This window comes from Pteronotus mesoamericanus, unplaced genomic scaffold (assembly GCF_021234165.1).
Source record: "Pteronotus mesoamericanus isolate MK-2021 breed Mesoamerican mustached bat unplaced genomic scaffold, CSHL_Meso_final contig_301, whole genome shotgun sequence".
NCBI classification, from domain to species: Eukaryota; Metazoa; Chordata; class Mammalia; order Chiroptera; family Mormoopidae; genus Pteronotus; species Pteronotus mesoamericanus.
Genome location: NW_026555129.1, coordinates 504,216 through 532,118, shown reverse-complemented (window position 1 = coordinate 532,118; position 27,903 = coordinate 504,216). Strand labels below are relative to the sequence as shown.

General features: G+C 45.3%; 1 protein-coding gene across 2 annotated transcripts; it reads left to right on the top strand.

Annotated features, from left to right (window-relative positions):
* The first annotated feature begins 1,030 nt into the window (after window positions 1–1,030).
* Window positions 1,031–27,516, top strand: GPRC5B (G protein-coupled receptor class C group 5 member B). 2 transcript variants are annotated; one of them, XM_054575480.1, is made up of 4 exons: window positions 1,031–1,171; window positions 10,303–11,316; window positions 17,753–17,865; window positions 27,219–27,516. In XM_054575480.1, exons 1-4 carry the CDS (start codon window positions 1,075–1,077, stop codon window positions 27,297–27,299), a joined length of 1,305 nt encoding a protein of 434 aa, XP_054431455.1. In that variant the 5' UTR covers window positions 1,031–1,074; the 3' UTR covers window positions 27,300–27,516. The 2 variants fall into 2 exon arrangements, with proteins under 2 accessions (XP_054431455.1, XP_054431456.1); XM_054575481.1 differs by lacking the exon at window positions 27,219–27,516 and adding an exon at window positions 19,124–22,312.
* Window positions 27,517–27,903: the final 387 nt, after the last annotated feature.

Sequence of the window (27,903 nt, the reverse complement as noted above, 5' to 3'; positions counted from 1 at the left end):
TTTTTCCTTATAAATAACGATATTCCCGTGGATGCTTACTTGAGCTGCCAAGCAGAAAACCGGCTTGGCTGGGGGCAGACTTGTGGTAAGGAATGAGGAAAGGTCCGTGGTCCCCAAATATCAGAGCAGGCAACAACCCGGAAAGCAGTGTTATTCTGTCACCTTCCTGCCTCCCCATCCCCCATGCCAACCACAAGGAGGTGGGGAGCAGGGATTATCTCCCTGTGGTGTCCAGTAAGGCCGGAATGGGATGGTGTGAGGGGGATCTCTCCCTGAGAAACTAGAGTTGAGAGGGTCCTCAAGTTCTGGGGGTTTTTTAGGGGAGACTTGAGGAATCTGCTCTGTAAGTCACCTAGGGAATCAACCCTGTGGGAACAGCCTGTGGAACGAAACCTCCCAAGTCCAGTCGGAACAATGCCCACCGCGGATTGAACGGTGGGCTAGGAGCCAAGGTGAACTCGGCTGAGGTGCGAGACTGCCCCGGACACTTCCTTGCAGCCTGTCCCACCGCCGCTAGGTGCGCACGCGGACGTCCTGGCTGTGCCCAGAGTGTCTGCAAAGCGCAAACGCGGTGGCCCGGGGCCGCGAAGTATGTGCGCTCCTTGGGAGAGCGGTGGACGTGCGTGTACGTGGGTAATGTGTGCGGCGTTGGTGGTGGGGATCCTGCGTATGGACCCAAGAGAGGGGTGCACACATGTGGAAGTGTGACTATGACGCGGGTATCGACCCAGTGTAGCAAAGCGACAAAGGCACTGGAGGTTGGGGTCGGGGGGCGGGGGGTGTTAGGGGATGGAGTGAGTGCACCCAGGCGGACAAGGGCTGCGTTCCAACATGCGTAGAAGAGGCTAAGCAGCGCGGATGCAGTGGGCGATATACAGGGACAGTGGGGACTCTGGAACGTGCACAGCGGAACCCTCTCTGCGTTCTGGATCTGGTCCTGGGGGGAAGTTGCTGTTTAGGAAACCACGTTGAAGAGTGCCATGGGCGGGGTAAATGTTCGTGGGACTATCCTTCCGTTGTATTCCTGTAACTGGATCAACCCGGGGACGATTGGCGCGATTGTCTGGACTGTTTATGGAGCACTGTGAACGCGGAGGGGGGTGTCCTCAAATCTGTGACAATCAAGGGGGTCACTTCAGTATTCCGGGCAAGGACCGAGGAGCTAGCGCTGGTGAGTGAGGGCTGTTGCCGGTGGGTTCCGTGCGCGACAGTTAGCAAGGCAGGGGCGGGGACCGGGTCTCTGAGGCTCAGGGGTGGGACCTGCCGGAGGGGCGGGGCCGCAGCTGCTGCAACCAAGCGATCCTGCCAGGGGGCGCCTCGCTCTGTAGAGGTTCGTGAGGGCGATGCCTTGAGGCCAGACTTGGGTGCGCGCGGGGCGGGGGCTACAGCAGTGCAGCAGAGATGTGACACGACCGAGGGCCAGCGGGAGCGACGGCGCTACAGGGCCGCGGGTTGTCGGTAAGTGCGAGCCATGCTGATGGTGTGGAAGGCGCTGCGGGTACTCCAGAAACTTTTCCCGGGTGGACTTGGAAGGATTAGGGGGTCTGCTTCTTGAGCTTTTCTAATCCCCGAAGGGGTTAGTCTCTCGGGGAAGATGGGGAATCCGGACGCGAAGAGCCACATTCCGGCAGGAGAGAAGCCGCAGAGAGCACGGCTGGGAGGAGGGGGGAAGAATGGGGACCTTTGTCGGGGGTGAGGGGGTGGGGGCTGTGTCCCCGGACCAAGTAGAGGTCCAAGTCTCTGAGGAGAGTCTGCAGGCAACCACAGGTAAAGGGCAGCTGAGGGTAGTGTAAGGGAGTCCAGCCTTGCCCGAGTGACTCGTGGTGTGAGGGGAGTTTCGGGCAGGTACGGAGGCCGCGTAGCAAGCCCGCGGGGGCTGACCACAAACCTGGCAGACAGAGTGGGGGGCACAAGGACCGGGTTTTGGGGATGAGCTACCACACCTGATTCAGGGGCTGGGGGCCAAGCTCGCAGCTGACCGTGAGGACACAATACGGGACAAGAAGGGGACACTGCGGAAGAAAAGAGACTTGGCTGAGAACTGCGGCTGGAGGACCAAGGAGGGGCGGCCGCATACAATGGCAGGGGTGTTGGCGTTTCTGTACGGGCCAGGCTGGGGTGAAGACTCCTACGTTCCCTGTCCTTGGGGGACACGGACTCCCACCCCGGAATCCTTTCCTCCTGCACCGCCTCGGCCCAGGACAGGGAGCTGGTTAATCAGCTGTTTGGGGAGGGGGGGCCGACCTTGCCGCAGAGGACCTTCCCAGAGCAGCTCACGGTACTTTCCCGGCTCTCGTTCTGTCAATCGCAGGCCTAGCCAACCCCCGGGCCTTCCCTCACTCCCGCCCCCACTCCACCACACAAACACAAAGATACTGCCCTCCTTTCGCTAAGGGGGCAGCTCCTTTTAGCTCGGACAAAGGCCCTTGAAGTGTGGCGGACAGCGGCATCCCAGTCTGGGGCCCGGCCCACGCACCACATTGGCTGACCAGCTGTGCCAGGTTGAGAGAGGAGGGCGCACTTGAGCACAGCCGGAGAGGAACTGGGGGTCTTTGCAAAGACTAGAGAAGTTGGGGTCCGACGGAACCTAGCACAATAAGCCTCAGAACTTCAGCCAAGGAGACCTGATTTAGAAGTTTCCTTGGTTTGGGTGAGGGCTTTTGGAGGATTCAGGCTTCGAGTTGAACAGCACGCATATGAATGTAAATAGGGTGCGATCTGGCGTCTCTCTGCTGGGAGCCCTCCACGGGGCAGCTTTGTTTCTAGATTGAAGTGGACCTTTCCTATCCGTTCCCTGCTTTAAGTCTGAAAACGGGTCATCTTAGTTGGGAAGGGAAGAAGATGGAAAGCAGGAGTTGCCATTTGGTGCACAGCCAGCAAGACAAGAGGTCTTGTTAGAAATAGAAGCTCATAATCTTCATTGATTAATTTGTTATTTCAATAAGTGTGCCAGCTACAGAACTGGGTCTGGGACAGTACAGCGTATAACAAACAAGTGGGTGAACAAACACTGAACAAGTAAAAATGCAGTAGACATAACTTCCGTTAAGGGTGAGAGCCACCAGGAAAATCAAACAGGGTGCTGTAAAAGAAAGTGACAAGGGAAGAGTGCTCTGGGGAGTGGCATTTTAGTGGATCCCTGCAAGATGGGGGACCCTGTCACTGGGAGATCTTGGGAAGAGAGCACTGCAAATTCAAAGGCTTGGAGTGGGAATGAAGTTAGAGGAACTGAACAAAGGCCATTGTGACTGGAGCTCATAGGCAGATGCTTGTGTGTGGTGGGGGAGGCAGGACCGAATTGCAGGGACCAGCCAGACCTCCATCTTTTGAGCCATGGAAAGGAGTTTAGTTTTATTCTCTTTGGGCCAGTGAACCCTTAGAGGGTTTTAGGTGGGAAGCTATGGTATATGATTTTTAAAACTCCTCTAACCTCCGCAAGGACACAGAAAGCAACTTCTCTTTCATTCTGCCTCTTGGGATAGCAAGGTGCCAGGAGCCTCCTAAGGTCCTTGTCCAGCTTGCCAGCCAGTGGGGAGACTGCTTTGAGCCTGGTCAACCCTGCGAGTGCACTCAAGGATTGGCTCAGGTTTTAAAATCCACTCCCCACTTTTAAGCAGTTCTTGTCCAACCTAAGAGGCCACCTCCAAGAGCCCAGGGCCCCATAAACAATTCCACACAAAGCTTCCAAAGGGTTCTGAGTTAGTCATATTTTCTTGTCAGAATTGCAGCCCACAAGGAACCATAAAGCCCTACTGAGCAGCCAAGGATGCAATTTGCATTTAAATGATTGCTTTTATATACTGGATCAGAGCTGCTTTGCATATTCATGTGTAAAGAGCTGGTGTTCTGGCAACCCTATTTATTGACCCTTGACAATTATTAAACCCAAAGACCCCCAAACTGAGTGGTGGTATGGGCAGCGTTGGGAAATGAAGATTATAAAATAGTGTTATTTGGAAAACAAGGTGAGATTAGGCCCTTTAATGTCAGGAAAACTTGTAACAGTTTAATCCTACCCAAGCAGAAAAAGCACCAGTGGCACTTAGGGGAATGGGCTGGGACAGAATGTAATGTTGGGGTGTGTGAGGAGGCTGGCTCCACAGCCTCCTCCTGGGCCCCTGCCAGACATGGGGTGGGCAAAACAGGTGCAGTAGAAAGACCTTGAGGTCAGGATTTGGGAGAAATGGGTTTTAGTCCCAACTTGATCTGTAAATTACAGCAAGCCTCTGGCCAAACTGCCTCACCTCTACCTTCATTTTCCCAGCATGACTATGGGAACCATGACTGTCTTTTCAGTAAGCAGGAACCCTCTACTCCGTGTGCCAAGCACCTTGCTGGGTACTTTTTATGTACTTGTCACAGCAGCCTTTTGAAGGCGGCACTGTGGTTATCTTCATTTACAGACAAAGAGATGAGGGTCAGAGAGGTTAAGTGATGTCCAGTGTCACAGAGTTGTCTGGCTTCTCTCCCACTCCCAAGGAGACTCCTGGGAGTGTTAATTCTGTACCAGCTATTTTCTGGGTACTGAACTAGAGCTCCTTTTCACCTGCTAATTTTTTTCTTTCCTTCCCATGTTCCAGTGCCTCCCCACATCTTTAGAGAAGGTGGGTTTGCGATGCCTCTGATCTGCTGGGCACTGGGAGGGTACACTGTGACAGAGGATGAGTAACCTCCTTGGATCCCTAAAGGCAGCAGCCAAAGTGAGGCTGGTCAGAATGATGTGTTCCGGAGCAGTTTTGTAGAACTTGTATCTCCTTTCACATAGGTGGATAGGAAGGCCGGGTGGTGGGTTCCTGAAATGGTTCATGTCTTGTCTCTGAGTGGCCTGGCTCTAATTCTTTATCAGAGATACCCAGTTTCAGGGGCATCCAAGATGGTCCTTGGGTCCTCCGGCCCAGGTTTCTCTCAGGAAAATAACCCTTACAGTGAGGTTCCCACTCAGGAGAGTTTGTGGATTCCCTGGGCAAACCACCCCCAAATGTATCTCCCTTCCCGCCACTTCAGGGACTTCTTTGCTTGGTATCTGATGGGGGAAGCTAGAAACCAGTGGTGGACAAACACCTGGGTGAACCCTGCTTCCAACCATGCCTCCTGAATAAGCAGTCAGAAAAGTTTACAACCTCAGACCAGGGAGCATTTGCCAATATTTTCTATTTATTTAACTGACACTTTATATAAGTGCTTACCCTACTTAACTGCTGTCCTAAACTCTAATTATATTTTAATTCTCATGAAAGCCTTATTCCATGGGTACTGTTATCATCCCCATTTTGCAGATGAGGAAATGGAGACATGAAAGGTTAAGTCAGTTGCCCAGGGTCACAGGGTACTGCTACCAAGGGGCAGGGGTGAGACTTGAAACCAGAAGGTCTCATTCAGAGGTCACAATGCAGGGTGTTTGGTGAAGAGAGGGGCTGGGGGAACAAGTCTTTGCATGGTTTTCAAGCAGGGAGTATTGTCATTCCTGAACAAAGAATCTTTCCTGCACTCTTTCCAGCTTCTGCTGGCCCAGTTCTCAGATACCAAGGAGCTGCTCTACCACCTGCTGGCAGAGAGAGAGACAGAGACAGACAGAAAGAATTTAAGAACATCTGAATGAGTCACATCTCTGGGAGCCTGGCTAGAGCTAAGGTGATTAATATGTGAACCGAGTTTTACACATTCGTTCACACTTATTCATTCCTTCTTTTGAGAAGCTGCAGGCTACTATCCCACAAGTTTGTTACTATCTACTTATCCTGACCCAATCAACTTTCCCTGGTGGCTGATTAGAAACCTTTAATCTGTATTGTTCAGTTCAGGGTACTTGGAGAGCTGCTTAGATGGCTAGTGCAACAGAAGGGCTTTCTGGACAGTGGGTGCCACCTGCCGAATATCAGGTGGGCATCCCGGCATCCCTGCTACATGTGTCTGAGCTTCTCCAATCTCAGTGTGCCCTAGAGTTCTAACAAGTTCTTGGGTGATACTGCTGCTGTTGCCCATCCAAGGGTGAAACTTTGACTTAAACCTCTCAGACTCTTAGTCCCCTCCTCTATAAGATGGGAATGAAAACATCTGCCCTGTTGGTGATGTGAGGGTTGGAGACAGTATTTAGCAATTCATTCATTCAGCAACTGAATTGTGAGCTTTGCTCATGTGCCTTGCCCTGGGGAATCCATGCAGAACAAGACAGACAAGGGCCTCGGGGTAGTAGTGGGAAAATAGACCAAAAGAGTAATAATATAAAATAATTGAAAATTGTGGCACATGTGACAAAGATCAAAAGTACTTGCACAGAGCCTAATGGGAGTGGAGAGAAACTAATTCAGATAGACAGGCCAGGAAAGGGCTCACCAGGGGACATTTGTAGAGCCCTGGTCTGGGATAAGAGCCCATCAACAATAGTGCAATTGTTTGTCTCTTGGCTCCACTTCTTTCTGGCTGTGTGAACTTGGACAAGCCAGCTGATCTCCCTGTTTTATTTCCTGTAACATGGAGATAGTAACAGTACTTGTTTCATAGTGTCCTTGCGCAGATTATAAAGGCATTAATATGTGACGTGCATAAAGAGTTCCTGAGCATAGTAAGGGTGATGAGTTAATGGTTATTGTCACTGTCACTATAACAGTAATAGAAAAATCTGCAGGGCAATTCCCAGAAACCCTAAATAAGCTGAACTCAGCTTCATTCTGTGAAATAGTATGTAGCCCTCCTCCTGATTATCTTGGACATTGTTCTATAGAATAAGTGAGGTGGCTGTCACCTCATGGGCCTCCTTGTCAGTAATAAAGACTCACCTGAAACAGCTGGACCTTACTAAAGCCCCTGACTGCATAGATATTGGGTATGAAGAAATTACTGGAAAAAGAGGGCCCCATGATGTTGAAGAAATAATAGAACTTCTCTGTTAGCAAGTAACACAAACCCAGCTCATACTGGCTTAATCCATAAAAGGCAAGTTGATTGGCTGCTAGAACTGCAAATAGCAGGATACTTGGCTTCAGACATAGTTGAATCCAGCTATTCGATGTATTAGGACTCTATCATTTGTCCATTCCTTTTGGGTCTGCTTTATTCTGGGACAGGTTCTTTTCCTATGATAGTAAATAGGTCCTCTCCAGCTCTAAGCCTATGTCCTTTTAGCTTAGAAGACCTCTTTCTAGTTAATTCTAGCAAATATCTTAAGGCCTGTCCATGAATCAATCAGCATGGCCAAAAGGTGGCATAAATGTTCTGAATGACCAGGTCTGGGTCAGGTACTCGGAGCTAGGGCTTATGGTGGCTTTCCAAAGGAAAATCCATAGCTCTTTTCAGGAATGGGAGAAATGGATGCTGGGCAACTGCTCTCCTGGAAAGAGAGGGTTCCAACCTCAAGAAGAAAGCAGAAATCAAGGGTATGTCAATTTACCATGTTAGAAAGGAGTGGGAGCCAAGAGACCTGGACCACCACCAGTGCGCTGCTCAAGTTCAAAAGCTTGGTCGCCATCTTGCTCTCTTCATCATACCATTGGTTTCTTGTTGTGGTTGGAAGGCCAATTAGAAAGGTGGAGGACCAACTACCAGTTTCTGGCCAGGCCTGAAGAAAGGAGATGTCCTCAAGAGTGGAGGCAGCTAAGGAAGGGACATGAGATGCAGCCCTGGGGCTGAGAGGCCTGGCTGGTTACCTGCCATTTTCCCTATCAACTCTGACCTCGAGTGGCCTCAAACTTTCTCAGCCTTGGAACTATTGACATTTGGGGCCAGATAATTATTTGTTGTGGCTGGTGGGGGTGAGATACAGCTTGTGCATTGTAGAATGTTTAACAGCATCCCTGGCTTCTACCTACTAGATATTGGTTGCACACCACCTCCCCAGTTGTGAAAATCAAAAATGTCCCTAGACATGGCCAAATGTTCCCTGGGGTCAAAATTACCCCTGATTGATTATGACTGACCTAAGAGGTATGTGGAGAGAAGGTTGGGGTTCAACACTCCAGAAGCACATTCCTACTTCTCATCGTCCCAGCCACATTGGTGGTGAGTCTGGCTGCCCTATAACCTATAGAAGCTGAATGGTATGTGTCCTGTTGTTACTTACTGAAATGTATCTTAATTGTGTTTGTTGTTAATGATGTCTGGGGGAACTCCACCATAGGGCCCCACCACTGTGTCAGAGGATATAATGGCATTTGGTTCTGACATACCCAGTTCTTAACTTTTCATTTCCAGCATGCTATAGGACCTTGTGATAAACAGCTCTGGCCAAGACAATATTTTTCCAAAGAGTGGGAAATGGGGATATGCCACTGGATATGCAACAGGCAATATAATATTTCAAGATATGTATATTTCAATGTGCTGTTTTCTTTTAAATAAGTTGATTTCAAGGACTCAGTGAGTCAGTTAATTAAATAATTATATAGGTGGTATGTAGACAAAGCCTAAGTGGCTGAGGTGACACTCCAGTGACTTATGTGGCAGAGCCACAAATAGTGGCTGGATGGTGGGAAAGTTTGCCTGCATCTGGGGTGCATCCTCACCACAAATTTGCTTAAGCAGGATGTTGTATTAGAGCATCTCTTGCCAGATGCCATCTCTTGCTAGCCTGCTTTCTGTCATCTACAGGCAAAGGTGACAGTCCCTACAGCACCAAGCTTCTTCTCTGTCAGTGTTGTCAATAATTTAGCCCAGTCACTGCTCTCACAGCCAAGGCAAGATAGAAGCTATTCACAGGATCTTATAAAGGATCGGAGAGAGATAGTCAATACCACATTTACTTAGGGAAGCCCCAGAGGCCCACTGGAGCTGCCTGAGGTGGCTGGTTATAGGTTCATATATAGTTGGAGCTAAGGCAGAGAATTTGCTGGTGATGCCTAGAAAAGGGGAATGGGGCAAAGCTGTACAAGCCAGGGCTTTCTGGAGGTGAGGCTTCCTTCACAGGCAAGGAGCAGTGATGGTGGGTAGAGGAAAGAGTCCTGGTGACTTTGGTTTTTACTAAGCATCTACTTTGTGCCAGCACTGTGCTAGTGTTTGAATCTATACCAGTAATGCTTATCTAGTGATTTTACCTCCCAGGGGACATTTGGCAATGTCTGTAGATCCTTTGGGTTGTCACAATTGGGGGAGGTGGGTTGCTTTAGACATCTAGTAGATGGAGGCCAATGATGCTGCTAAACATCCTACAGTGCCTGGGACAGCTCTGCAACAACAAATGATGCTAAATGTCAATAGTTTCAAGGTTGAGAAACCCTGTCTATGCTGATGAACAAGAAAGACTGCTAGCCATGAAGAAAGACAGAAAGGGAGGACAGAAGGGAGGGAGAGTAGAAACAAAGTAAACAAGCACAAAGGTGACAGATGATTAGACAAAGAAATAGAGAAGAGGCTTTGATAAAGAGGAGTAGGAATGTGACCTTGTCCCAGGTCTGAGTGCATGGATGTTAGAGCTGAGACCAGCAGGGGGAGGAACAGTATTCCATGCTAGGGGTCAGAGGAATATCAAACAGAGGAAGCCAGAAGGGTGAGTAGATGTGGGGTAAGGCTGTCACTATGACTGCTGTGCGGACTCCAGCTTGCATGTGGACCAGAGAGTGTGCCGAGGAGCATCCTGGGGGCATCCCTGGGACAGATAACCTAGCTTACAGAAAAAGGGTGGATTCTTGAGATACCTTTGGAGGAGGGATGAGATGTGTCAAAACTCAGGATAGAACCCAGGAAGATGGTTCATTTTGGGTACACAGTACTACATTTGAAATGTTGGGAGGCTTCTAGGAACTGGGTTTTGTGACCTTGGGCAAGTGTCCTCACCTCCTGAAGCCTTTTTCGTCAACAGTGTAAGGGTTGAATGTGTTGAGTTCCTGTCCTAGAATGAGTTATCACTAAGTGTTAGCTGTTACCACTGAGAGATTGAAATGGTGATGTATGCCATTCTCCCAGCACAGCCTTGGTGTGTGACTATCTCTTTAAAGTTTCATTTTACTCTCTTATTTCTGAAGAGGTCAGATATGGCCTAAAAAATCAAAGAATAAGAAAGGGTATTCAGAGAAAATGAGCATCCCTCTCAGCCTCTCTTCCATCTACTAGTGATAATGATTCATAGTTGTTTACTGGGCCTGGCCAAGGGTGTTATATGGGAGTCAAAATCCATCTACCACCCTACCCCCAATGCCATAACTCACAGTGTTGCCTGGATAAATGGTGACTTATCCTAATGTCCAAAGGCACCATATGGGCTAGCAAGTTTGAAATTGGGCAGAGAAGAAGTCAGTAGAGTGTGAGTCTTATGATGAACTGATCTTTTTCCCCCACCACCTTCCAACTTTTCTGAAATTTTCATGCTGTCAGAGAGAAAGATGAGAGCCCACCAAGTGCTTGCCTTCCTCCTGCTCTTTGTGATCACCTCTGGGGCCTCTGAAAACTCCAGCACATCCCGGGGCTGCGGGCTGGACCTCCTACCTCAGTACGTGTCCCTGTGCGACCTGGACACCATCTGGGGCATCGTGGTAGAGGCAGTGGCGGGGGCAGGTGCCCTGATCACGTTGCTCTTGATGCTCATCCTTCTGGTGCGGCTGCCATTCATCAAGGACAAGGAGAAGAAAGACCCTGTGGGCCTCCACTTCCTATTCCTCCTGGGGACCCTGGGCCTCTTCGGGCTCACATTTGCCTTCATCATCCGGGAGGATGAGACTATCTGTTCAGTCCGTCGTTTCCTCTGGGGAGTTCTCTTCGCACTCTGCTTCTCCTGCCTCCTGAGCCAGGCTTGGCGCGTGCGCAGCCTAGTGCGGCAGGGCAAGAGCCCATCAGGCTGGCAACTTGTGGGCACGGCGCTGTGCCTGACGCTGGTGCAGGTCATCATTGCTGTAGAGTGGCTGGTGCTGACGGTCCTGCGTGACTCGAAGCCTGCCTGCGCCTACGAGCCAATGGACTTCACTATGGCCCTCATTTATGACATGGTACTGCTTGTGGGCGCCCTGGCCCTGGCGCTTTTTACGCTGTGCGGGAAGTTCAAGAAGTGGAAGCAGAATGGGGCCTGCATCCTCCTCACAGTCTTCTTCTCTGTGCTCATCTGGGTGGCCTGGATGACCATGTACCTCTTTGGCAACGCAGAGCTGCAGCACGCAGATGCCTGGGGTGACCCCACCTTGGCCATCACACTGGTGACCAGTGGCTGGGTCTTCGTCATCTTCCACTCCATCCCTGAGATCCACTGCACCATCCTGCCCTCCCCACAGGAAAACACGCCCAACTATTTCGACACATCCCAGCCAAGGATGCGAGAGACAGCCTTTGAGGAGGACATGCCATTGCCGCGAACCTACATGGAGAACAAAGCCTTCTCCATGGATGAACACAATGCAGGTATAGTGGTTGCTGCCTGCTGGGTTAGGCTCTGGGGCTTTTTGTCCTGAAAGGACTCTCTTCTTTTTCTCCGGTGGGGATAGGTGGTCCAGGGGAAAGTCCTGGAAAATCTGAGCCCACAAACATTGACCCCTGTGTGGAAAATTCATTTCTGGGCCAGAAATGAATTTTTATTTAGAATTTTCCCTATACATTGCCAGCTAACTTAATAAAAATCCAGGTTTCTGGCTTCTTTTGAAAAGTTGGATCTGACAGTGCCTGACCACCTTATAGCAACTGTCTGGAGCTGGCTGGAAGGCTCTGCCTCTTAACCCACACTACATTATAGCTTCCCCTTTAGATGGGAATCCACTTTCTGTTTACCACATTTCCCACCATTCCCTACTTTCCCTGACCCAGCCACTCTAACATGTTAACATTAATTGCCTGGCTCCCTGGAAGTGTTTGTACTTGCAGCTCATGTGCTAGATGACGTGAGGGACAATGCTTGTGTCCCCTCCCCTACTTCTGGCATCAAGAATATATGAATTTGGGCCCTCAAGTCAGATGTCTGGGCCCAGATACTGTGTCTGCCACTTCCTAGATATATGGCTTTGAGTAAATTACCTTGCTAAGCCATAGTTTTTCTCATCTGTTAAAAGAAAAAAAAAAGACAGAATGTACCTCATGGAGCTGTAGTGAAAAGTAACATGCTGTGTGTAACATACTGAGGGGTTCCCATGGTACCTGGCATGTTGGGTGTGCATCTTGGTTGGTTTCTCCTGAAAGTAGGGTCTGAGACCAGGTGCAGTTGGTCGACTTGGGAGTTCAGGGTAAGGGATCATCTCTAAGAGCCCAGAAGGCTGTTCAGGGGTTATGATGAGCAGAGGCTAGAAACCTGGCCAGTTCATGGTGTCCCAGGGGAGTCACCTCTTACTTGGCTCCTTCTGAAACAGGTTCCTCCTTGTCTGAGCCCTATGGATTCCCCTGGGACCTCAATGGTAATGGGATTGCCTGAAACAGATGTAAATTTTTGTCCATTCATTATTAAATTGGTCTGTCACTTTTTCAGGTCTCTGTCAACCCCAGAAAGTTAAGAACTTGATGGTCTAGTTTTCTTTCAGTGAAATAAGGATGCAAGAACTCTTCAAGTATTAAGTTCTTCAAAAGTAAGGATGGCTAGCCTTTACTACATGCTTATCATTGACCAGGTACCCTTCTGAGTATTTTAGTCATTAATCTCATTTGATGCCTTCAACAACCCAATGAGGTCCGTGTTGCATGTAGGAAACTGAGGAAGAGCTGAGGTGTAAACCCAGGTGGGTTGGCTTCAGAGCCCACGTGCTTGACCATTCTGCCACAGAATTACTCTTCTCAAAGCACACTGATCAGTGAGATTCTTAATCTCACTGATATGTCAGGAGAACTCTGTGCATTGAGAAGACAGTGGTTATCAGTTCCATTTTACAGAGCAGGAAACAGGCAAATTGTTCAACTCAGTGCTATAAGTGCAGAGCAGGGAAGAGAAAAGCTGATTTTGTGGTTCCTGTTACATGCATCTTTTCCTGTGAAAATGTATCCAGTACCTCATACCCACATAAGATCCAGAGATCAAGGGAAACTGGGATCCAGGTTGATAACAGCAGTGCCAGAGATGGCTCAGGGTGGTGGATTTCCAAAAGGGCCTCCCCCCGCATCTGTTTCACACCCTGACATGTACCAATGCCAAGTATCTGTCTCTTAGTCGCCCTCTCTTTTCCAAAACAAAAATAGCTTTAATATTCCTTTCTGATGAGAAAAGATCAATAATAATCTTGGAGAAATTTCATTAGGAAGAAATAATAAAAAGTGCTCAAAATACCCTTGCCCAAAAGCAGCTCCTGCTGTTTGCTCCCATCTTGGCCAAACATCTCTACATATACAGTCTCCCTTTCTCTCTCTCTCTCTCTCTCTCTTTCTCTAACTTTCTCTCTCTCTCTCTTTCTCTCTCTCTCTCTCTCTCACACACACACAGGACATATGACAACCCCATAGAGTCATTCTTAACCTAGCTGCAAAGAAGAATTACTTGAGCAGCTTAAAAAAAATTATCAGTGCCTATCCCCTCATTCTGAGTAAGTCTCCTTTGGGTTTAGGTATTTTTTAAGCTCTCCAAGTGATTCCAAGATGTAAGCAGGTTGAAACCTCTGGGTGGTGTACAGTGTACTTGTTTAGATCAGTATCATGGCTGAAGCCTTTCTAGATCAGTGACTGCAGAGCTTCAGCATCCTTTTCAAGATACAGAGCTTTCCATTAGGCACCATAATTAATTTTCTAATCTTCAGCTGGCAAGTATTCCGCTTGTTGTCTGGCTTTTTATTTATTTTTTTTTTTTGCATTTTTAAAATTTTTCCTTTCCAGTTGAAATTCAATATTATATTAGTTTCAGGTATACAACCCAGTGGTTTGACATTTATATAACTTATGAATTGATCACCACTGGTGATAAGTCTAGTACGTACACATAGTTATCACAATATTATTGACTATATTTGCTATGTTGTACTTTACATTCCCATGACTATTCTGTAACTACCAATCTCTACTTCTTAAATCCTTTCCCTTTTTTTACCCAATCCCCCAACACCCTCCCATATGACAACCATTAGTTTGTTGGAGTCAACATTCTTATCCATTCATCTCTGTGCCTTTGATCAATTAACTCCTTGCCATAAATAAATAAATAAACAAATAAATAATCCTAGACTGCACCTAAAGAGGCACCAAAGATTCTGCACCTTTAAATCTTGATAGATACTGTGAGACAGCCCTCCAGAATGGTGGACTAATTTTCTCTCCCCCTTTAATCATTGTATGAGAGGCCTATTGTCCCTACTTCTTTACCAGTCTTGGATGTTCTTAGACTTTTAAAAATAGCACTGTTTTTGCATCATCCCAAATATGTATCCACCAAAATTTACATGGGACTGGACAGGTCAGGCTCCAGGCAAAGTTAGTTCCCTCAGAAAGCTCACAGAGAGGCTAAATTGGCATCCTGGCTAGGGACTGCCTTTGTTCTAGAAACCCTTGCTTTGCTAGCTGGGGAATGTCTAAGCACACTCCCTTGCCACAGTGAGAATAGCTGTTGTCATCTGTGGTGCTGACCTCAGCCAGCTTATATTTTAAGAAACTGGGCCCCATAAAGGGCCTTACCCAGGGGCTGCAGTGGCCTGTATTTCTTGAATTTTAACCAACTAGACTTGCAGACTCTCTTCCCTTGAAAGTTTTCCCTGACTCTCTAAGAGGTGTAAAGAGTATTCCCCAGGCTGGTCTATGGCTCGGACAAGCCCCAGCAGTCTTTCCTTCCTTATTTTCTTCTCCGGATTGAGACCCCCTGATATACACAACTTCACCACCCTGCTGCTTACTAATAGAATCAACAAGGTATGTGAGTAAAAAGGTATGAGGTATGTGAGTAAAAAGATGAAAATACATTGAAGGATGTAGCACATCAGATCACATCTTGTAAGGCGTTACCAAGGTGCATTAAATGTTCATCTTTCAAAGAAGCAAGAAAGAAAAGAGTTCTGTCTTCTCTTAGGGGATTTGGGCTCTTAGATCTCATTAGGGCCAAGGACTATTTAAACTCTAATCCTTAGCTTCCAGTGGAAGCTTTGGAGCCAAGGCTAATTTAGCCTCACTTGCAGAGTCAAGACAGGGACAGGCTGGCATTCAACCTATGATCTTTGATTCCTGTGGGGACCCTCTTATGGGTGAGCCCTGCTTGCCTTTCAGAGCGGACCCTGGTCAAAGTGGGCTGTTAGCTGGTGTTCTTCAAGTTGCAAGTAATAGAAATCTGATTTGAACCAGCTTAAGTAAAACAAAACAACAACAACAACAACAAAACTAGGTATCAAGCTTCAAGATTGGTTAGATCCAAGAAGCTCAAGATGACAGATATGGTCTCTCTCCATCTTCTTAACTCTGTTAGCATCATGGCAACCCACAGCTCTAGGCTACACAGAACATTTCCTAGGAAATGTGAGCAAAACTCCCAGAGTTATCTCTGATTGACTTGATGGCCATGCCCGGAACAAATCAGCATGGCCAGAGAGGTTTGATACCCTGATTGGCTAGGTCTAAATCACATGCCTACCTCAAAGCCAGGGGAGAAGGCAGCTGTAGCCAACTCTCAGGGACCTAGAATGTGAGAGAGATGTTTACCAGAGAAGCACAAATAGCCATTACAGAGACAGGCTCTCTGGCCAAGCCACCCCACAGCTGGGGAGTAGAGTTGAGCATCTGTTGGAGCCAGATTCTCCCATCACAACTGGCTGGGTCTCTGTACTTATAAGGAAAGCTGTCCTGTTTGGTCTTCCCTCTCTTCAAGCAGGTCTAGGCTAGGAATTGAGACTGGTGAGAGTCCATGGATGGTCTCCTCTGCCCCCTACTGTGCCCTGGCACCCCCTTATCTACTTTCTAGGAAGGGTATCCTTACTGAGCACATGCTTAAGGGGCTGTTGAAGGCTTGGAGATGCTAAAGCAAAAGGCTTTTTGTAAGTATGTCTTAGATAGGGATATCCAACCCATGGCCTGTGGGTCACATGCAGCCTAGGATTGCTATACACAAAATCATAAATTTACTTAAAACATTATGAGATTTTTTTTGTGTGAGTACATGTCACAATGTATTTTATGTATAGCCCAAGACAACTCTTCTTTTTCCCATGTGACCCAGAGACACCAAAAGGTTGGACCTCCCCTGTTAAGAACATGTGTTCCCTACACTGCCATAGTTTCTTTGGTCCAGTCTGGGCTGAGCTGTCCCTAATGCCACTTAAATTCAAGTTGCTTCTAATTAACTAAGTGTGGTAGTTAAAAACATACTATTTGGAGTCAGTATGGTGTGATAGTTATGAACACAGATTCTCTGATTGAGTTCAAATGCTGGTTCTGCCATTAAGCTCTGTGACCTTAGTCAAATTACTTAATCTCTGTGCCCCAGGTAAAGTAGAAATAATAAAAGTACCTATTGTGCTATGAAAATTAAATGAGTTAATATATGCATTGCTTCAATTTTTCTCAGTGCCTGGGTCCTGTTTGTCACTCTATGAAAGTTAGCAAGGTTGTTTTGGTCCCTGCCCCAAGGAATTTGTAAAAATGCCAAGCTTTCTTGCTACTTTTTAGTCAGAAAGATGACTCCCTTCAGGGAAGACTTTTAAGACAGGCTTTTCTTAGCAAAGGGAGATTTGTAACTTCAGTGAAAATGAAGATGCCATTGCATAATTAAGATGGACTTTTTTCTTGATTTTTAAATAGCACTACTTTTTTCACTATTTTTAATAGACTTTTTTTAAGAACAATTTTAAGTTTATAAAAAAATTGAGTAGGAAATACAGGGAGTTCCCACAAACCCCTCCCATGGTTTTCCTATCATTTACAACTTGCATTTGTTACATTAGTGCTGCAGCTAGTGAATCAATATTGATAAATTATTCTGAATTAAAGTCCCTAATTTACATTTTAGACAGCACTCTTTGTTTGCACAGTTCTATTGGTTTGGACAAATGCATCATGTCATGTATCCACTATTATAGTTATCATACAGAATAGTTTCACTGCTTAAAATTGCCCTGTATTCCACCAATTCACCACCACCCCTCAAGCCCTAGCAATCACTAATTCATTTACTGTCTCTAGTTTTGCCTTTTCCAGAATATTATTGTTGGAATCATATAGTATATATGCTTCTTTCACTTAGCAACATGATTTAAGTTTTCTTCATGTCTTTTAGTGTGATTAAGTTTATCTTTATTTAAAAAGGGGGGGTGTATAAAAAGGGGATCTCTAAAAGTACACAACAAATGAAACATCATTTACCCACCTTTCAGAGGTAAAAAGTGCCTGCATACTTTTATATTTTTGTTTCAGATCTCCCTTTCTTTTCTGTTTAAAAATAATCCTACCTGTCTTGTTGGAGTACCTCTGAGCTCTTCACAGTGACTTTCCCATGCAGTGTACCTTGATGTCCATGTTCTTTCCTATCTCTATGTGTATCCAGAAATAGTGAACATTATTGAATGTTGTGATGTTGAACTTGACATGAATGGTATTCTGTAGCCAGGAGGTCTTTTGTCAGAGGAGACCTTCTGGGGGATGCAGAGGTGCTTCCTTCCTTGTCACCTGTGGCCTGCAGGAGCTGGGGAGGGAGGGATAGATGGCAGGCCCTCTCTACCTCCAGCAGGCTGCAGCCTGGACTCTACAGACTTCCCAACCCCACTGAGATGGGGTAAGCTCCAAGAGAGCCAGAGAACAAAGCCCCTTTGTGACTTTTGTTTGGAATCAGGCTTGTGACATAGGGGAGGAGGGAGGAGAGAATGTGTGCCCGGAGTATGATGTTGATTCAGGGGAAGAAAACAAAGTTGTCTTTTTTTTTTTTTTTTGGTGTTTTTGTGTTGCTTTTCCCTCCCTCCCTCAGCTCTCCGGACAGCAGGATTTCGCAATGGCAGTTTAGGAAACAGACCCAGTGCTCCATTTAGAAGCAATGTGTATCAGCCAACTGAGATGGCCGTTGTGCTTAATGGCGGGACAGTAAGTATTAAGTGGTGATGTTTTGGTAGCAAGCCTAAGAAAAGTCAGTGTGTGGGGGGCGGGGGCAGCTTCAACAGGGACACACTGCTCTGCAGAGGCTGCTGATGGGCCTGCAGAGACAGGGCTCAAGTAGACATCTTGTAGCTAGAATGCATGCAAGGCTTCCATTTTTCTTCTGCCCCCTTTCTCCATGCATGGAAGATCCACCTGTACTTAGTGTACCACCTGTAGATTCATTTGTAAGGGTCACCATTTCTTGGGCTCTTGTACCCAGTAAATTCTCTGGTTTCATTTTACAGAAGGTACCCTCCATTCTGCCTGTGAGGTAACTTTTAGGAAAAGCCCAAACTTATGAAGCCCTGGCAAATTTTGCTGGCATCCAACCTACTTTAGGCCCCCTTTTATTCCTCCCTCTATCTCTGTGCCCTAGCTGGATACCAGGTTGCCCTGCTATCTCTCCCTAAGAATTGTCTTGAGAAATGGAAGTAATTGTCATTTCTCTCCCATGAACACAAAAGCAGGTTTACTAGCTGACGCCAAACAGACATCAGCAGAATTGTCACTGTTTGTGTTTTGCCTGTGAGAATGACATCATTTTGCTTCTCCAGTGATCCAAAGACGCATTCTCATTCCCACATTTAATTTCTAGCCATAGCTCTGCGCTTATTTCTGAACAACGCGTGGACCAGTTTACACGTGTAAATTGGATTTTCATTCTTTCTGTTATGTGCCAAGCCCATAACTCAGCCTGAGCTTCTTTTGTTTTTGATGTAAGCCAGGGATGGTCTTTGATTTCTAGAGGGAACTTGTGTTTTCCTGGATTTGTGAATGCTATTAGGCACTGGTTTGCATGGGTATGGAATAAGTTCAAAGGCAAAAAAGACTCACAAATTTGCATTCTGAAGCCCCCCTGCAATCCACTGGACTGTTCAAATGGATTTTGGGTGCCAAAACAAATCTAACTCAAGGCATCCATCCACCAGTGTGTTATAATTAATATGGTTATAAAGTGGCCTCATTTGTCACTCTTAAGCCCTCTTAATACCGTCAAGACATGAAAACACCCTGAACTTGGAAAGTGAAGAGAATTTATAGCTAAGAATGTAATGGCATAACACATAGTGGCTGCTGCCTCTTTTGGGAACTTCAGTCCATTATGAAAAAGCCAGGTACTAATCTTTGGCACATTGTTAATGTGTTGGTTCTGATGTTGACTTTGTACAGCACAGAGTTCTTAGTGTGTTATCCTTATTTCCAGATCCCAACTGCTCCACCAAGTTACACTGGAAGACACCTCTGGTGAAAGACTTAAAGTTACAGAGAACTCTTACAGATTTTATTCCCTGGCTGTGTCTTTCTTGAGGGAGATATCAGTAACAGTAGCTGAACAAGGCTGACTCACAGCCAGATTTGGAAATCCTAGACAAGGGGATTTTGTGTAAATGTGAACACTGCTGAACTTAAAAGCTAACACCAACTGCCCCCCCTACATACACACACTACCAAACCAACCTCAGTCCTGCAAGCTAAAGCAAAGCTAATTGCAAATAATATTAGGCTCACTCAAATACATGGCCAAGAAGACTGTTTCATCCTCAGAGGGTAGACTAGAACCAAGTTCACAGCCAGCATGCCAGCATCAGCCTTCCTCAACCCCTGGTGGCCTCTTGGAGGTTTCACTGAGGAGGACCAAGGGAGCTGTTCCGTCAGCCTGCACATTTCAGGGGAGTCAGGAGCAGTTCAGGAGGTTGTGGGTATGATTCCAAGGAGAGGCCCAATCAAATCATGTGGTGAGCCTTACAACCCAGAGTGGTGGAGGGATGCTATCATGTGCCCAAGAGGAGATACTGTCTGTGAGTTGAAGTGTTCATCACATCTAGAAACTGATGACTCCTCTGAACTCATGTCTATGACAGGAAAACAAGCCACTTCCCTCCCTCAAGTTACTACAGCAACACTCTGGCCTGAGGCAGCAGTGTCCTCTTCACTTGATCATCTCTCCCTCTTCCAGCCTTTACCAGTGCTCGTCCAAGCCCTCTCCCAATTTCATCTCCATTCATTTCAAAGGCTTAGATGGGGCCACGAGTGTAAAGCTTCTGGGTTGCCAGGCCAGAAGGCCGGCACCACAGCACATTTTCCCTGATAGTATCACATGGCAGGGTATCCCACAGGTAGCCTCTAGGATGATGACTCTGCTGCTAATGTACAGTGAGTTCTTGGATTTTTACATTGGTGTAGTAAAAGTTCCAGGGTTGGGTGGAGCATTCAAGGCTTTCTTGCTGCTTTTAGAGGGAGTGGGGTACATTTTAACTTGGTGTTCTGCAAGTTCCATAAAAATGGTTTGACTCTTCAAGCCCATTGTTTCTGTCATGGTTTCCATTTGTTCTCAGCAAGTCATTCCTTGGTTCTTTGGCATTTCAAACAACTTGGCCATTCAAAGCGCCATGTTTTCTGCACTGTTTGGCCAGCATAATCACTAATAATTCAAAGCAAAGTCTTAACCTGACAACACAGAATGTCTACATGAGGTTGGATCCTTTTGCATATACTCTAAGCACTATATTGCTTTTTTTTCTATAGAACAATCCATAAGCCTTTCACCTTTTAAAGAAAATGAAAAAGGTTAGTGTTTGGTAAGGGCAAGCTGACCTCTTCATAAGCCAATGTGTCTGAGCTGAGTATGTTTAAATAAACCTTCTAATTCTTCTTGAGGACCTAGTCTCTGCTGTGTCCTGTCCTCACCCATCTGCCTCCCACCCTTGCTGAGCACTGGGGTAAACAAGACCAATCTGGCCATTCCCTATGAGTGGCAGAAGGGAGTAATTCGCATAGCTATTTTCTAAGTTCTTGGTGGTTCAGGCATGTAGGATGAACTCAGCATAAATAGCTATGAGTAGAATGTAATGTTTTACCACCATAAAAATCTAACTAGTTTTGAGCTATGGGGAACCTCACTTAATGACACCTTTTTTCTTTCTTTTTAAACTTCTGATATGTTATTGTGCTCTGGGTTTTGTTTTATTTTGGCTCTAAGATTGAAAGTAGGCTGAATCCCCTCTCAACAGGGGCAGAGATGGGGAATGAGGAGAAAGCGCAGAGAACTGTTATTTTTCTAATGATTACATCTGAAAGATACAAAGAGACATCTTGGCCAAGAGACTGTGGCAGCCAATTGCCCCCATGGAGCAAAGCATAAGTGCAAAATTAAATGACAACTTTGTTTAAGATCTGTTTATGTCAATGATATTTGTTGGTGAAAACGACCTGGAAGGGGAACATCTGTATTAAAAACACCTAATTAAAAGCACAAATCTTTCCATATCCAGTTATTAAAGTTAGCTTGGGACTGTAACAGCCACTCTTGTCCCCCCTTTTATTGGAATGTGGTTATTATGGGCTGGAGTTCTCCACTAGAGATGGAGGGGGTGATGAGGGAATTGGCTTGGAGAACTGACTGACAAACTGGGGACTTATGTGTGTCTCCAGGGTTTTGGGTTCTATGTTGAAGGCTGGGATCCAGTGCTTGAAGCACAGATTCTGTCAGGGCCCAATGAACACACATTGGGTGGTGGTCTAGGTTGGCCAATGCTGAGTTGAACTCCAAACTGAATGGGAGCATTGTGGCTTTTGTAATCCAATCATGCAATGATTATACCAGCTTACAGGAGTTCTCAGCAGGTGCTTTTATGAAATGATAAAGAGCTATGGCTTCTTTTTGGTAGGTAATATGTATTTATTAAATGTATTAATGTGTTTTATAATGTACATTCACCCTCTTCTGGCTGACCATCACATACTTATAAGAAAAGATCATTAAAGAAATTTCAAGACAATCAATGTGTACTTTACATGATTGTATATAAATATTACAAATTAAAAATGTTTTAAAGCATGGGCAGATGGATTTTATTTTCAAAATGCTGTTCTTAACCCCAAAATAAAGGCTTTACTATTTACTTAAGATGTGTGGTAGCTTGTCAAAACAACCCAGTACAACCACTAGGCTTTCAGATCTGCCTGGAATCTAAGGCTGTGGCTCTTTGAATGAGAGAATCCTGGTTAACAGCAAATCACAGAACAAATGAGGGTAATGGGTCAACTTGCTCATAAAATGAGGAACTTTCTATATTTTTGAGCTTTGACAACAAAATCCTTTGATATTGTTGTTGGGTTTAAGTGTCACATCTTGTTGGGTGAACTGTAAAAGCCAGTGTGCTTTTGAAATGATCACAGGCAATAATGTCTTTTTTATGAAGAGTATGCAACAGATAAACACAAAAGCTACTGCAGAGGTTTGTGACTCAAATTTAAATATGGCTCTTTGCATAGGGGACCAAAAGTGGGAAACTGGTAACTAGGACATTTTATCACTGGAACTAGAGTTCATTGTACTTTTTCATGGAAGTTGGTGCAGAAGGAAACTCCTAAAGCACTGAATAAATATATGGAAGAAAGAATAAAATTTAGGAATAATGCAGAATGTTAAAACTAGTACATTCTTACCAGTAAAGTAAGAACTATTTGCATTAAAGATGTATGCAACAAATCTTATCTTATGTGGGAAAGATTCTGTATTCACGTGTACTGAATCTAGACATTAAAAATCTAACAATAGAGGAAGCATAATTTGGACTTTTTGCTTGAATCGGGTCATTGGTGCTTAGATGAGATGATAGCGACAGTGGTTAAGGTGCTGGAGTTGTAGCTACAGCCTCCTCCTCCATTTTGTATTTCACTGCAAAGAAACAAAAAAGAAAGTCAGGATTGATTTACTTACCTAGACAGACTTGTCATTTGGAAATCAAGAACTTTGATATGTGAAGAAGGCCAGTTGTACCAAAACCCACCAAGCTACTGTGGTTCTGGCCCTGTGGATCCCTAGGGAAGAACATAGTGTCTCTGTGCTACAAACGCAGCATCTGGAGTTTCCAAACCTTTCTCATAATGTTCATGGCCATTCTTAGTTTGGTTCAGAAGAAAGAGTGTGTTTTGCAGGTAGGGAGAACTGAAGAAAGTTCTTGTCTGTCACCTCTCACCCTGTTCTTCCCACCCACCCAAAATTAAAACCTCAGGATAGCACTGGGGTCAATAAAAAATCAGAAGAGAATTTTTTCTAGCCTTTGTTGGTCTGTACAAGAAGTTGATTTGGGTGATTTTCTGAGTCAGCCAAACAGTAAAGTTAGCTAAACATAGCATTGGCACAATTAATAAGGAAAAATGTCCCAAAAGATAACAGTCCCTCCTCCAAAAATATGGAAACCCAGCCTCCGGGATGGGAGGAGGGGTTCTTTAGAAAGACCCTCTTTCTTTCATGATTTTGCTTCTAGTGTCCAGATGCCTGCCTAGATGTTAGTGCCTGAAGGGTGATTCTAAGCAAGGCCATGGCACTGGTATTTTGTGGAGAGCAATGTTTGAGCAGAAAGGATGTGGTTTCTACCATGTAGGGCAAAGGTTTCGTTTGAGCCTGCTCTCTTGATCTTGATCCTGACCTTCCAGTGACTAAGGGCACATTGGCAGACCTAAGCCCAGGGTGTGGTGTGGACACCGTCAAATGCAGTGCAGCTACTTCCTGATGGAATTGGGCTGAAGGCTTTTAGCAGCACAGTCTAGCCCAGCAATTTCAAAACTGGGCTACACAGACTGCCCAGCGTTTCTTGGACATGGTTTATTCAAATAAAGTCAATTTCCAAATCTTTAGCGTCTATGCAGAGATCTGCAATTGCAGGGTTTATATCTGTCCCTTTCCCTACCTCCCCATCCTGGCACCGCCCAGAGTGTAAAAAATCCCCAGGTGCCAAATAAGAAATTTGAAACAGCATCCCCTAGGGTCTCCTCCTTTTAATAATTCTCAAAATTTATAATACACTTATTTAGCTACCAATAATTGTATTAATAACACAAACCAGAAAAAAATGTTTTTAATGCTTGGAGCCTGTGGTCTTTGGAACATTAAAAAATATTTTTCAATGTATATACTTTTTTGTGCTACATTTATGGATAATCACAATGAAGACTCTATTGATTATTACAGTTAATGATTCTTCATAGACCAGATGCACCACACCACAATTGGTGCTCTCCCAAAAGTCTGCTGATTATGATGTTATTCAGGTTGTGAATATTTAGCAAGTGACTGAGGGCAGCAGAGTCCTGATTTGTAGCATTTGCCAATTTCCAGCTACTAGCCTGACAACGTAATACAGAACTTGGAAGAGGCACAAAACTGGATGCAGCAGCTGAGCACAACTGCTATGGTCCCATCAGGCAGTGTGCAGGGTCACCACAGGTACAAGGTGGCTTTATAGCCATGGTTGGGGGAAGCAGTAATGCCTGCATCACTGGGAACCTGTTAGAAATGCAAATCCAGGAGCCCCATCCCAGACTTACAGAATCAGAAGCTGCCAGTGGAGCCCAGCTATGTGTTTAACAAGCCCTACAGGTGATTCTGATATGGGTACTAAACTTTGAGACCCTGACTACTGGTTCTTTACCCTGTGGCTGCATTTAACAATTAACTGGGCAGCTTCTGAAGCCTAATGGTGCCTGGGTCTTACCCCAGATGTTCTAATGTAATGGGTCTTGGGCCCTGGGCATCAGTATTTATTCAAAGCTCTCAAGTGTTGCTAACTTCTGCCAGGGTTGAGAAATCCAAACCATGGTTGGAGTCCCTTTAAAGAAATATGACTCTAAGGACCCTTAGAGCAGTTGAGAGGAGTATCAGTGCCTCAAAATTGAAGCCATTTGAATGACATTCTCTCTGGCCTACAGTTGGCATATAGACATTAAAGACTACTAATGTGGAGGGAAGGAAGGATTGGTTTCTGGGAGAAATTACCAGCTCTTGGGTTTTATAGTTCCTCAACCCTGTCTGAAGGAAGAATTCACCTGAATGTGTTTCTTCCAGTATTTTAACCAATCCCTCTCCATACCTTGATAACCTCCCTTACCTATCCCCTATACTTTGACCCTGCCTGGGAAAAGCCCTTATCTCTTTCAGATCACTATAAAAAAATCTTGAGGGAAGAGAATGGAGAGGGATGCGATGGACTCTCCTTCAAACTGTAGAGTCAAGATACTATCTAGAGTTGGTGAATTGGAAATAAGGATGGGTGTGGAACCTCATGATGAACTCACCTGGGAGGCTCTGAATGCTCCCAATGCCCAGCCCCACCCTTGCTAATCACGTCAGAATCTCTGAGATTAGGGACTGTCCATTAGTGCAACCACACTGGAAAACTGCCACTATGAAGTGAAACTGAGTATGCATGCTCCCTGCAATGAAGAATCCACTCTTATATTTCTCCTCTGGAGAAACCCTTGCACAAATGTACTGGGAGACGTGAATTAGGATGTTCATGAAGGCAGGAAATGAAAAACAACTGAAAGGTTCGTTAACAGCTATCTGGGTAAACAAATCTTGGTCTATTTGAACAGTGTGCACACAGCAGTGGACATTAATGGACCACAGTGAGCATGTCAGCTTAAATTAGTTTACCAAGGTAGAAGGAATGGTGGAATGGTACCTATTGTGTGGTTCTATTTATAGCAGATCTAATCTGTGAGGGATGCATCTAAAGAGGAAAAGAACTCTACAGAAAAGCAAAGAACCATTATCACAAAAGTTAGGAGAATTATGACTTCAGTGTGGAGAGGGCACTTTAAAAGTGATGGCAGCGCTCTAATCCTTAGCTGGAATGGTGGTCACATGAGTGCTTTATAGCTATATGTTTCAGAGTCACTATTGTGTGTATACTTAAAAGCTTCCTAAAAAAGATTTTAAAAATAAATATGGTAGTATACTAGAAATTATGAAGTAAACCAATAAAGGAGTGGAAAAGAGCAATTTAACTGCTTTGGAGGAGGGTGGGGATGAATGTAAGTGAGCTAGTCACTATCTGTCACAGCAAGAAATCAGTAGATAATGCCTAAAATTGTATCTATCTGTTAGAGATATGGAAGTGACCACACAGAGACGCAGCTAAGTTCAAAGTGATTGTTGTAGAAGAGGACAACACAAATATCATGCTCATTCTGCCCTGTTATGTATCTTTTTAACCCTGACAACCATGTGCAGAGATTGCTTTGCTAATTTTTTTTTTAAAAAAACAATGAATTCAGTGGTTTTCCTCCAGGTCCTTTCAGAACAGAGCCCTGCACAGATAAGTATTCAATAAAAGGAGGGAGCAAGGAAAGAGGTAGCAGGCAGGATGACTTAATGAGAGAACCCAGTCTCCACCTTAGCTTAGAAACATCACTGTGGTTGGCTTCCAACACCACCAAGCAGCAGCCTCCTGCTCCTGCATGTCCTGGTCCCCCTTGGCAGGCTTGGCACAGTCGATTCCCGAAGGGCTAGACAGTGGAAAATCCTGGAAAGATGTACCATCCCTTCAGCTTCAATGAAAGGCAATCTTGACTAGAAAGACCCTGCATACTAATGAGGCTCCTTCTTCTTTGTCACCCTCACCCTCTCCTTCCAGTCAGTGATGGAGCAGAGAGCTCCAGGCAGTACAGCAGCTGCCTAAGTTGCAAGATGTGGGGAGAGGATTCTGAGGCCACCATTAATTTGGTATTGCCCAGGTGTGGCCTTAGCATAAAGGATCACCTGGGGCAAAAATGCCAATTCCTGGTCCTTACCCAGACCTTTAGAATCAGAATCTCCAGGCATGAGGACTGAGGATCAGCATCCTTTGCTCCTTTCACCTCCATGCTTTGAGTGATTGTTCTGATGTGACAAGTTTGGGACAGAACTCTGTATCACTCAGCCATCACTCAGTGCCTGTTTCTTGATGGCTCAGGTCTGAGCATGGCCCTCCTCCTTAAGGGCACAGGAGGCATAAACAAAACAAAGCACAACAAGTGCTCAGCACTGAGCCTGATCCAGAGCTAAGCACTCAAAAAACAGTACCTGTTAATATTTTTAGGGCATTGTCTTTAACCTCGGGGAACTCACATTCTAGGGGGAGGTGGAAAAATAAACGGAGTTATAAGAACCATGAGATGCTCACACAACAGAGAAAAGTTGCTTCAATAAATGTTTATCCATCACACACCTACAGACCCCAAACAGTGCTAGGTTCTGAGTTACAAAGAGGGGACTGGTTCACAATATCAAGGCCTTAAAGTAATTTTTTAATCCAATAAGAACTCAGTTTCTAGGATCCTGGGTAAGAAGAGCAAATACTTCAATGGTACTTATTGAGCCCTTTACACTTATGAAGTGACAGTGAGGTAGGTGCTGTCATTTTCCCCAGTCTTACAGATGAGGAGTCTGAGGCAGAGAAAGGCTATGTAATTTGTCCAAGGTCACACTGTGGGCTCTCTGGTTACTGCATTCATGTTCGTAATCCCTACAGGGTCATGGTCTCACCGCTGTCTCTCACTTGGGAGATGAAGACCTCTGCAATCAAAGATTCCACAGTGATGCCTGGAGATGAAGCTGCATCATTTACCATATGAACAGTTTGGGAACGATCTAAATTCTCAATAAATGGGGAATGATTAGATATCTAATAATCTGATGTAGCCATTAAAAATGTGATGCTTTTGTAAAGAAAGAGGGAAAAATGTCAAGGGGGAAATACAGTGGGGCACATTTCCTGTAAATTTTAATGATGCATATTTGAAAATTGAAATTTGCATCTAAAAGTTAATCTCTCCAGAGGGTACGCAGACAGTGCAGGAGGACCAAGGCTTCTGTTTGTTGATGCTGCAAGCCAACCATGATGATGACTCTGAAGATAAGGTAGAAGCCAGGTTCTTTCACTTAGTCATATCTGGCCCACTTTTCCCTCTTGCCTTTAAGAAAAAAAATTTTTTTTTGAGAACAAGTGACTCCTATATTACATTCATTCCTGAGTGATACCTTCATAGTATGTCCTTTAAATGTGACTGCTGAGTACTAAACTACATTCATTCCCCTGAAAATTACATTAATTACCTAAAGTAACTTATGGCCCAGCATCTCAAATGTATTTATAAAAACATACAAAAATATTAAACATAGATAAAATGATTAAAAGGAAATAGGTGAATTGTCTT